At 39.2% G+C, this 12,259-nt stretch overlaps 1 protein-coding gene across 1 annotated transcript in view; it reads left to right on the top strand.

The window, feature by feature from the left end:
• The first annotated feature begins 1,173 nt into the window (after positions 1-1,173).
• Positions 1,174-12,259, top strand: part of LOC111864673 (protein flightless-1) — a 38,792-nt gene continuing 27,706 nt past the window's right edge. Inside the window, exons 1-8 of the mRNA XM_023852084.2 lie at positions 1,174-1,322; positions 1,766-1,876; positions 2,638-2,876; positions 3,743-3,904; positions 4,949-5,169; positions 5,703-5,919; positions 7,910-8,151; positions 9,793-9,887. Coding sequence (XP_023707852.1) covers positions 1,260-1,322; positions 1,766-1,876; positions 2,638-2,876; positions 3,743-3,904; positions 4,949-5,169; positions 5,703-5,919; positions 7,910-8,151; positions 9,793-9,887 — 1,350 coding nt within the window. The 5' untranslated portion in view covers positions 1,174-1,259. The remainder of the gene's footprint in view (positions 1,323-1,765; positions 1,877-2,637; positions 2,877-3,742; positions 3,905-4,948; positions 5,170-5,702; positions 5,920-7,909; positions 8,152-9,792; positions 9,888-12,259) is intronic.

The raw sequence follows: 12,259 nt of genomic DNA, 5'->3' as shown, positions 1-12,259 counted from the left end.
CAAAGGAGGTCACTGAGCCAAATTACGGACGTTTCCCGCACAACAGCAGTCTCTAATACCTCTGGTAGATGGGGGAAGCATTATAGATACCTCTCAGCTAGTAGAGCTGATCTTGCTGGCTGGGCAGGACTGATGGTAAGCACCAGTACCGGTAGGATATAGAGACTGGTAGAATATCATAGAGGGAAGCACAATGGACCAAGACAGGTCTAAGTGCATGGGGAAACCCACCCTCTCCAATAACTAACTAACTACTGTCACATGTACAACAAGCCAGTCTCAACAACGTATAATACAAGCACACAGACCATTTATTAACTCTTAATATTTGAGCCTCTTGCATGCTCAACAAATTCGTCAATAGAGTAAAATGAGTTACTTTGCAAATAATTTCGTAAAACAAACTTAAATTGATTTTTATAATTTTTTAAATCTGAGATATTTGACGGCAGAGTGTGAAATAGCTTGACACCTGAATAATACACCCCTCTCTGATAGGATGGTAAATGTGTTGTAGGTATATGAAGGTGGTCATTCTTTGTACTAATCATATATACAGAGTTATTGGTCTGAAACTTATGTAAATTATTAACAACAAATGTTGTCAATGAGAGCAAATATACATATGGGATAGGTAGTATGTCAAGCATTTTAAATAAGCCTCTACATGTACATGAGTTAGACCCACGCCCATCATCATTATTATTTTCTTTTGCATGACAAAGACCTTATGACTGTATGATGTATTTCACCAATGAATTATAATACGTATAATATATAGCTTTAAGATTATTAATATTTAATATATATGATAATTTTCGCATTAGAAAACCAACTGTGCCCAACTTATGAAACAAAAAATCTATATGTCCGTTACAAGTAAATCGGGATCTCTTTGATAACTGAATTGCAGGTCCATTGAAAGTGTTATTACGTTTTTTCACGGAAAGATCTTCTTTATGCATATATCATTCTTTGAAGTACTCCACTTGCCTATACTTTGCTGCAGTAATTGTATAGTGCCCTTAATTTCATTCATGTCTGTTACAGTTATACAGTATATGCTCGGGTCGTTTTACTAGAAATTAGTGGGAATTTTTATGTGTGTATGTCACGTTGGCAGCGTTATTTTTTCAAACTTTCACTGAACTGGTTTTGTTATCTAGGTAGCTGACAAGGCGGACAAGGTTGACAACTCACGTGGGAGTTATATCTTTCGTTTCAAATTAGTGGTTGGAAATGGAGTCATAAATATTGAAATGGCGAATACAGGGGTGTTGCCGTTTGTTCGAGGAGTTGATTTTACGAGTAATGATTTTAGTGTAAGTGAATCATAGTTTGAAATGTCATTACAAAATAGCCCAAAGGAGATAATTTATGAGTTGTTGCAGATGGCTCATGAGATAACTTCTCAAAATTCAGACATGATATTGATCAAGGTTATGGTGTTTTGTGACATCGTTCAATCCTGTAGGTTAATATCAGCGTTTCAGGGGAACATACTGTCACCATCTTCAGGGAATTGTGAGTGGGTGAGGACATGGTAAGGTTATTTTGGCAATTTGCAAGGAAGGTGGACACTCGGATATACAAGAGGTGGATAGGCGGCAGAACCCAGTCCGGGCCAGTAGGAATGGCTAACAGGGAGATAAGGAAAGTGTGTTCCTCTAAAACGTTTATACTCATTTAGCAGAGTGTACAGTGTCATTATCCAGAAAGCAATAATGTGAATGCTGTGCTATACTGTACTTCATTTTCTGTTCAGGATGGAAAGTTCCCTGATGCAGTGCGATTGATGACAGGTGTTCAGTGGCTGAAACTGGACAAGACAAACTTAACACAGATACCGGAAGAACTGGGGAAGTTACTGAAATTGGTTGGTGTGCTTTGAGATAATTTTTGTATAGGGAACAAAAAAAAAGGGACATGATATTTACACTTACATTTACAGTATATGGTGATAATTGATGAGCCATTTTAACTAACCAGTTGAAGTTTATTGCAGAGTTCAATTACATGCTTATAGATCCACTTACATGTGACATATTTAACAATGATATCAGTAGTTCAGGATGTATAGCATCAAATGATAGACTGATTTAATAAATAACGAATAAGAAAGGATGTGGTTGTAGTCTAATTTGAGGCATATTCCAGAATTTGCTGGAGGGAGCCACAAAAGAAACTCAGCAAGGGTAAGTGATCTTTGGGTTAAAATTTCTTTTGGAAATGAAAAAATGTGCGTGGTGATGTTTGAGATCTGGAGGCAGTGAGAATTTTTGCTGTGAGAAAGTGTTCATTACATTGTGTAAATATTAAGTTGCCATATCTCCTGGAATCTATACACATACCAAATGATTTAATGGTGAACAATTATTTTACATATGTAGACCTTACTTGTAAAATTAAGGCTGTGTCTTTTATTGTTGTCTTCATTCTTTTTCCTCTTGTTTCTCCATGTCTGATGTGTCAATTTTTATGTGGGTATCAACCAAGCCTCTCCAACAATCTCTGTCTTCCCATAGCTGCTTCTCAGTTTGCATCAGCATTCTTCTTTCTCTTAGGTTAGTCATGTAAAAGAAAAATTATGGTTATGCCATTCATCATTCAGTCTTCGTCCTTTGTCAATTATTCCAGGAACATCTGTCACTGGTACGAAATGATCTTGAACGATTGTACGGGGAACTAACCGAACTTGGTTGCCTACGGACGCTCAATATCCGCCATAACCGAGTAAAGAGTTCAGGAATTCCAGCAGAGCTGTTTCGTTTAGAGGAACTGACCACTCTTGATTTGAGCCACAACAACCTTAAAGAAGTTCCAGAAGGACTAGAGCGAGCAAGAGCTCTGCTGGTTTTGAATCTGAGTCACAACCAGTAAGTACCCACTATATTTTCTTTGTTTAAGTATGCTTCCTATTTTGGGTGTAAGAACTGGAGGAATGTAGCATCGAATAGAGAAGAATGGTGAGCAATCCTGAGGAAGGCCAGGGCTCACAAAGGGCTGTCGTGCAAGTGATGATGATGATGATGATGAAGTATGTTTCTTAAATCTTTGGTTACCTTAATGTGAATAAAATTAATTAAATTTGTTTGAAATCAAATCAGTGTGTCAGCACCAAATTAATTGGTATATACATGTGCCATGCTAGCGCCTGAACAATTGGACAGATTTTGTTCATGTATGGTTTTTAAGAGTGTCCATTATTGACTGGTGCCTGGTGAATGTGAACATTCTGGCATAAAGAGCAGGGTCCTTCAGATGGGCTGGAAGGAACAGAATGGCAAGTGTACTGAAAGTTGTAATGATGTTGATTGATTTGTAGTAATTTATGGAGACCATCTCCCAAAATAGAAATATATAGATGCCATCTTCAGGAAAGTAACAGTATATGCAAGAGGGGCCTAAATGCGAAATCTCAGTTTTGTTGAAACCAGCTATGTTGGTCAGATGGATTTGATTGTTGTTCAGTACTGAGTAATGAACACTGGTTTACCAAACAACTTTGATTCCAGGGTAATGTGTGTGATCAAGGTGAGCCATATGAGAAGTGTGTGCAATTTCTTTGCATGTTTTTTTTATTTTTATTTTGTGGAAAGAGGAGCCCCTGGTAATAGAGCTGTGGACTGCAAGAAAGATTGTCCAGTAAAAAATGTAAGATTTGTAACTGTACACATAAATATTATGTCATTTTACCATAAGACCATGTACAAGTTATTGAATCATATTGTAATGTTTATAGCATTGATTCAATTCCAAATGCACTCTTCATGCACTTGACGGATTTACTCTTCCTGGATCTGAGTTCGAACAGTCTGGAAACTTTGCCACCTCAGACCAGAAGGTTGGCCAACTTGCAGACATTGATACTCAACCACAATCCACTGGGGCATTTTCAACTCAGGTCAGTGAATTATGGTAAAATGTGAAAAGTGTGATGTAAATACTGTATGTGCCAAAATATACAGTAATGAAATGAAAAGACGTCCTGTTGATACCACTGTCTATTCATGTGAAGGTCCCTTGCATGACAGAACCTACTCAAATCCTGAAGAAATGGTCCAATCACCGTGTCCCTGTAGCATTCTTGGGTGACGGTAAGAGCATTGCCTTCCTCATCCTCAATGAAATAGGGGCCTAATATACAATGTGCTGAGACGGCACACCATATCGTCACATGTACAATGTAGTGGTTTCTGGACGATAACATCTGGCCTCTCAAAACCAAGGAAGCGTGTTGTCTGGCGACCACTTCTGTATGAGCGGAAATAATACTCAACTATGAATACTTTTTCCTCCGTCGAGAGACCTGTTTCCAACAACAACTGCACAACACAACTTACTTTTCACTACTGGGAACATGTATGGCTGGAGCTATGTCCCATCAACAAACGCACGTGCATTCAAGATGTGCGAGTTTCAGTACTGAATGTTTTGGCACATACTGTAGTAACAGAGTTCATGTGGAAGGGTAATGTCTCTATGGTTAAACTGTGCGTGTAAGTTTTGTATTTCTGTATTTTCACATAAGAGCAAATGTAATTATCTGAGGATGATGGTACGAGTATGAGGGAATGTGTCAAAATTCATTTAACTTGCAGCCTGCCATTTGTTCTGATTCTCTTGCCATAAGTGTGGAATTTTGTTATTGTCATATAAGCCATAGTATTGCTTCAGAATAATGGATACCATTTACTTTATCATTACAATCATGTATGAAGATTGAAGGGTACTCTCTTTTGGAATTTGACACCATGTACTCCCATAAATGTCCACCAGTGTTTTAGACTTAAGGTCAAGCAGAGCTTCCTGCCTGCTTTTTGCTTGAAATTATATTGGACTTCTACCAGGCTACATGACTTTGCATCTCAGAAGAGAGTATGTCTCATAGTCATCACTTCAAGAACCTCAGATGCGGTAAGTATAGAGATTATTTTAATTGTTTCAGACAGTTACCATCTTTGATGAATTTGGAAACGCTCCATATGCGTGATACACAGCGCACTCTAAACAACATTCCAGGAAACATGGATAGCCTTACAAACTTGACAGAACTGGACTTGGCACAAAATGCATTACCCAAAGTTCCTGAAGCTCTGTATTCATTACGAAATTTATGTAGACTGAACTTAAGTGATAATGAAATCACAGAGCTGTCCCAGGCAATAGGTAAATGCTATTCATACAGAGATTTACTGAACGTTGGCACGTATGTTGCTTATTATAAAGAATAACGTGTTTGGTGTGTTTACAATGAAAGGTTTAAAAGAAATGCATATGTTAGCTTTGCCACATCTTATTCTATATGTATGAGAACTTGAGAACTGTTAATTTGTGATTAGAGAGTTTACAGAATTTGTCAGCATATTCTAGTTTGGTTAATAACAGACAGTTTAAATGAGGGCTTGTGCATTTCTTTTAGCATCTAAAAAGTAAGCCAGTATTCTCAGTTGTGTGTTTATTTGAAACAAGAGGCATGTTTTTTAATATTAAACATGCCACTAACCTCTTTTTTTTTTTTTTGCTTAAAATGAAGTGGGATCTGCCCTGAATTTAGAAATTATCCGTTTGGACCATGTACAATTTGAGTTTGAGATACCTGACGTAGAAACTTGTGTTGTAGGATGATTCCATTGCCAAACTGTTGCTTTTAAGTTTTATATGAAGGCTTTTAAAAGGGTCACATTTTCTCATGTTATCAGAATTTTGGCAGCACCTGAAGACTCTAAACCTTTGCCGCAATAAACTGACAGCATTGCCAGCATCCTTGTGCAAGGTCATGACCTTGTGTCGGCTCTATGTCAATGACAATCAACTGGATTTTGAGGGGATTCCATCAGGCATTGGCAAGTTAAGTAACTTGGAAGTGTTCTCTGCAGCAAACAACCAGCTGGAAATGATTCCTGAGGGATTGTGCAGGTATGTAGCTGATAGATGCTGGCTTAGTGGGGGGTGGAGTCCAGCTGGGTCCGCTCGGCACGGCAGCCACTGATTGGCCTGTTGTAGCCTGCCCCGGGTGATTATGATGATGGAGAATTTGGTAGAATGAAGATTGGCAGAGGAAACCAAAGTACTCGGAGAAAACCCGCCCCAGCACCATTTTATTCACCACAAATCCCACTTGACCATACCCAGGATCGAATCTGGGCCGCCCCTGTGGGGAGCCAGTGACTAACCGCTTGAGTTATGGTGCGGCCTTTAGAGCCTAGCTTACTCAGCATTTTAGTGTTTCTAAAAGTGAATAACTACATTGCTGTTATAGACCCATCATTTGTAGTATGAATATTTTGATGTTATCTTTGTTATGTATGGGAGAGGTTGTAACCCCTGTGTTGTGCTGAACAGATTGGCTTAATGGTAGCAATCTAGACATGTATTTGGGAGATGTGGGGTTCAGATCTTGGCTGGAACACTGACTATCCTGAGGTTCCTTGTGGTTTTGTCAGTCCCTCTAGTCAGATGCCATGATAGTAGTACCGTGATTAGTTTGTGACTACTTCCTTCTGAATCCTTTTCCAATTAATCAATCATTCTGTAATTTGATGCTGCAGGGTCTTTATGCTGACACAATTATTCATCTAATTATTCTTCTTCTTCTTCATCATCATCATCATCATCATCATCATCATGATCATGATCATGATCATAATCATCATAATCATCATAATAATAATCATCATCATCATCATCATCATAAGGCTCGACAGCTTCATTTCTTGAACACTTTGACTTGCTCAATAATTTCCTTCCAGCTACTTCTGTCCTGTGTGCGAGTTGTCCGGTTATAATTTCCTAAATCCTTTAGATCTTCCCTTATGTCATCTTTCCATCTGATCTTAGGTCGGCCTCTCTTTCTTATAGCGTGTGGCTGCCAGACATGTATTCTTTTAACTGTTCGCCCAGCCTCCATCGATGAGAGGTGTCCAAGCCAACTTATTCTTTGGGCTTTGATGAAGTTAACTGTGTTCCTTCCTTTTATTAGATTATCTAGTTCATCATGTGTTTTAATTATCCAGGAGCCATCATGGTTTCTTGATGGCCCAGAGATCTTCCTTAGGATTTTCCTTTGAAAGACTAGAAGTCTATGTTTAATGGCTTCTTTAAGTGTCCAGGTTTCGCAGGCGTAGGTTACTGTTGGTCGAATTACCATCTGGTATAATCTTAATTTGGCTGTTTTAGGATTAGGTTTGCTTTTAAACAGTGTTAAATGTGCAGCATATGCTTTAGTTCCAGTTGTTAACCTCTCTTTAATCTCTTGTTTGATTGTGTTATCTGAATTAACTGTAGACCCTAAATATTTATAATGAGAGACTTGTTCTATGTTTACATCACTGCTGCTGACAATGTTGGAATTGGCAAAAGAAAAACTACCTTTGCAAGACCATACTCTTGAAAAAATATAACAAATTTGTTTACAATAAATCAGTGTAAAAGTGAAACCATCAGATCCAGTGAAGTTTCAGCTGTCTGAGTGCAAAATTTTGTAGCTCTACTGGTTGTGGTTACTTGTGAAAAGGTAATTAAATTAAATTCACTTAGTGGGGTGTGGAGTCCAACTGGGTCCACTCGGCACAGTGGCCACTGATTGGCCTATTGTAGCCTGCCCTGGGTGATTATGATGATGGAGAATTTGGTGGAATGAAGATTGGCAGGGGAAACCAAAGTACTTGGAGAAAACCTGCCCCAGCGCCACTTTGTCCACCACAAATCCCACTTGACCAGACCTGGGATTGAACCTGGGCTGCCACGGTGGGAAGCCAGTGACTAACCGCTTGAGCTATGGCACGGCCTGGGAAGAGGTAACTGACTTTGATAAAACTAACATTGCAAAAAGATAAGGCTTAAATTCTTCCCTGAAGTGTACCCAATGATGCATCATTTATGCCTTGTATTTCCCATATTTTTATAGGTGTGGGTCATTGAAGAAGTTAATCTTGACAGCAAATCGCTTGATAACTCTACCAGATGCAATCCATCTTCTTACTGATCTTGACGTGCTCGATCTTCGAGATAATCCTGAACTTGTGATGCCACCAAAGCCAACAGAAGTACAACGAGGGTCAGGAATTGAGTTCTATAATATTGACTTTTCTCTTCAGCATCAGCTACGACTGGCTGGTGCTAATGTTCCTGTACCAGCTCCTTCAAACAGTTAGTATATGCCACTATTACCCTTTAAGATCCAAAATTCAGTTCCCATCTCAGAGGTAACATACTCCGTCTCCATTAAAACCTGCTGGTCCATGCTGTTGAGGGAAATTATTATTGTTTATTGTTAGAAACATAAATGTGTTGGGTGGGTAGAATGCATATTTTTTAATATTATATCAAGTTATTCATATAATGACTACTGCAGTTCAAAGTGTACATTACCATAGTTGTCTGTGTGTAGGTTTTGTTTCTGTTTTATTGTAGGGAGTGTAGTTTCATTAATTTTCAATTAAAAATTGGCATTCAATTTTCATTAAGTAAGCAAGCAAGCAAGCAGTTACACTACTTTTAGAGATATTATTAGAGTCATCATATTGAGGAGACAGTTGGTATAGTGACTCCTGTGGGCTGGATGTCTGAGGGATAGGAGTTCAAGTTCCAGTAAGGTCAAAACTTTTCTCCTCTCCATCTTGTCCAGACCGTTTCTGGGGCCCACCCAGCTTCCTGTCCAATTGGTAATGGACTCTTCCCCTCAGGGATAATGTGTCAGTGGCATGAAGCTGACCACTCACCTGCAGCTAGTGCCCAGGTCAAGAATATATGAATCTGTACACCTCACTGCCATCTGTGAGCAAATTGTCTAGGGAATATGGGAGCCTTGATGCCTCATAACCCTATGGGCCTCCATGGCCTGTTACAGTGATAGCTTTACCTTTTCCATATGTCTTCATGGTGTAGTGCTTAGTTAAGCATAGGGAGAACTTTACCTTGTCATATTGAGGGGGATGTATGTCTTCCTGGGTCAGTGCAGGTTAACATAAACACATTTGTGTATTGCTCTGATCTACTTCCATTTTAAAGGAAATTAACCTTTATTGTTCTGCGGTGGCCCAGGTTCGATCTTGGGTCTGGGCAAATGGGATTTGTGGTGGACAGAGTGGCTCTGGGGTGGATACTTCTGAGTACTTCGGTTTCCCCTGCCAATCTTTATTCCACCGAATTCTCCATCATAATCACCCGGGGCAGGCTACAATAGGCCAATCAGTGGCCGCCGTGCTGAGTGGACCCAGTTGGACTCCACCCCCCACTAAGTGAATTAAAAAAATTCATACTGTACTGTGTAGGATGACATTGAATAATGAATTGGAAGAAATGTGGAATGAAGCAATTATGGCCTTATTTCAGGTACTATACTAAATGTTTCAGTCAGGATAGCTAATTTCTGGGCTAGGATATGAACCTGCTACCTCCTTAATATGAAACAAGAATGCTACCCTTCTGGCAGTGACATGTGGTTATAAGAGCAGTAATATGACGCAAATAGTATCTGATATGGAATGAATACATTAGAATGCTTGCTGCCCAGAATATGGTTTCTTGAATAGAAAGTTTTTTTTTGTGAAATGCGATATGTTGGATGAAAGGGAGAATAAGGGGTGAGTTTCCTGTGACAGTGACCCTCTTTTTTTTACCTTTAGTCACTCCATTTATAGAAATCCCCTTTTGCCATCAACCAAGATGGAGGGTTACAAATGGATTTTCTATCTGGCTGACGACCAATGGTTCACAAGTACCTCTTGTATAGCCCATTCAGATACTGTTAGGACACAGGATCACACTGCTTTTACATTCTGTTTTTAGATCTGAGCAAGGATCCAATAGCTCGCAAGATGCGCTTGCGCCGAGGTCGACGTGATCAGGAAGAGGCTGACCAAGATCAAGCAAAAATCCTGAAAGTGAGTCTGTATATACATTCATAAGACTTCAGTCCTAAAATTTGCTGTTAGACTTCTTACCTTTTTTATCTTTGATTGCATTATGTATGGATTAAGGAACAGAAATTCTGCAATCTCTTCTCTCCTCACCTTCATGTAGAGCCAAGATGTTTACCTCTAATATCACACATCCTGCCGGTCCTGAGCCATCTCATTGCAGTTCATCCCCTGCTTATCACGTATAGGATTTATAACATACTCACCTGATTACATGTTGCTCTTCAAGTGATCTTCATGAGGTTTTCTTATCAGTGTGGTATTTGTTTCATGTAGAGACTTATATGCCTGTTGTCAAAATGTAAATGAAAACTCAGTTTTAATTCTTCCTGAGCCACCTGGCATAGCAGTAGCACCTTACATTTGTATTTTGGAGGTGGTGAGTTTGAATCCCAGTTGGGACACGAACTTTCCTGGAAGATATCTGGCTTTCCTGAGTCTGTCCAGGCAAATGCCAGAACAGTACCTCAGTTAGGTCATGGCTCCTTCCTTTCAGATCTTCTCCAATTCGTCAGCTATTTTACTGTTCAGTACTGCATAGTCTAGATAGTGATAGCTGCATAGAATATCCTACAAGAAGAAATAATCTTTGTTGACATAATGATAGAAAACAGATGTTCTGAAAATGTGACACAGTTCAGATATTTGTGGATGACAGGTAACATATCAAAACCTGATTCAGGAGGAAATTAACTCTTTGACTGGCGTGAAGGGTATTTAAATCCCACCCCTGTCCTGGCATGCCCTTTAAACCTTATGTCGCTAAAATGCATGTTGTTACTTTTTCCTAAACAACTTCAACAAAAATTGGTTTTTAAAAACGAAATTTTTAGGAACTAATTAAAATACAATATTTTATGCAATAAATGCTTTTCCACGCCTCTTTCTTTGTTTTTCTTCGTGTGATAAACATTGAAACATGAAAGTTTGCAGAGAGCCACACCACAGCCTGCACACATGATACTTGTTTCTTTTCTAACCTTGTGATTAGCACTCACGCGACACTTTCTCAGGGCACCATTCTTCTTATTGTTACTGTTAGGAACATGGACCATTTTGTGAATTTTCAAGCCACCCTCTAGACGATTTGCTGGCTCTTTCACTGGTGGTCTTTTCAAGGTCGAGGGCGGAGGCGTGACTGCACTCTAGTCTGACCCAATAGATTCGTCATCCACTTCATTCCTTGACTTTTCTCCCTCTCCACACTGTTTGTTTGGTTCAGTCATTTTTCTACACAGTCCAATATAAAATCTTTGAATCTGTAATTTCTCTTCTTGTATTTTTCGTTTGTTGTGTTCTTTTTGAATAGAATGAAACTATTCAACCGCAAAGACATGTTTTGTCCAAACCATGGGTGTGAAATATGGGCCTAGTGGACAAATATTCTTCAATTTCAGGGCGTTTGTCGATTCCTGTCATGAACACAATTCCTAAGTATGTCCAGATTTCATCTGATGTGACATAATTGTAATTGTGTTTTCGAGAGTGAGGAGCTAACTCATGTGTGTTGAAGTGCTGGTGAGCATAGCGATTGGTTTCAGTTGTGATGTGATTTACCAAGTCGTCATCCAGAAAAAATTTTAATCCATGAAAAGGGATGCATTTTATGTGTTATATCAATTTTGATCCCGAAACTATTAGCAAATGGAAATATTGGGGGTACAATGTCTCCGTACATTCATGAGATGGGCGTGTCAGGCACCGCACTCGTGGTAGGTAAATGTTCATGATTACTGTCTTGTGGATCATTGTCTATCACTGTATTATTGTCACTATCAACTTCATCCAATTCAGGAATCATTATTTCATCGCCACTATCATCATCAGAACAAATCTCGTTCACAACATTTTCCAGCTGGTCTGTAGGAACACGAAGACACTTGCTGCAAGAAGCCATGGTGAAACTGAATGAATGTGAAATATTTTCTGACCTTTTCCTTCTCAGAGGGTTCTGACAGTAATATAGACCCCCACAAAGTTTACAAGGGTTCTTTACAAACATGCACAAAAACTATCATATATATGTCTTTGGTTGATGAGTGCCAAGAGAGCAAAGAAGGGAAGAGATTGTCAAAGCGTTAAAACACGCCAACGCCAGGGAACGGCTGGTATCGTCCGGGTGTTAAAACACGCCCGCGCCAGTCAAAGAGTTAAGAGGAGATTAAACTTGGGTAATGCTTGCTACAATTCAGTCCTGAACATTTTGTCTTCTGATCTGCTGTCCAAAAACAAAAATCAGAATATACAAAAGTATAATTTTGCCTGTGGTTCTGTATGGGTGTGAAACTTGGTCTCTGACATTAAGGGGGGAACATAGATGGAGGGTATCTGAGAAC

Source organism: Cryptotermes secundus, unplaced genomic scaffold, assembly GCF_002891405.2.
Source record: "Cryptotermes secundus unplaced genomic scaffold, Csec_1.0 scaffold418, whole genome shotgun sequence".
Lineage (NCBI taxonomy): Eukaryota > Metazoa > Arthropoda > Insecta > Blattodea > Kalotermitidae > Cryptotermes > Cryptotermes secundus.
The sequence above is the reverse complement of the archived record's forward strand: the minus strand, read 5'-3'. Positions and strand labels throughout refer to the sequence as shown.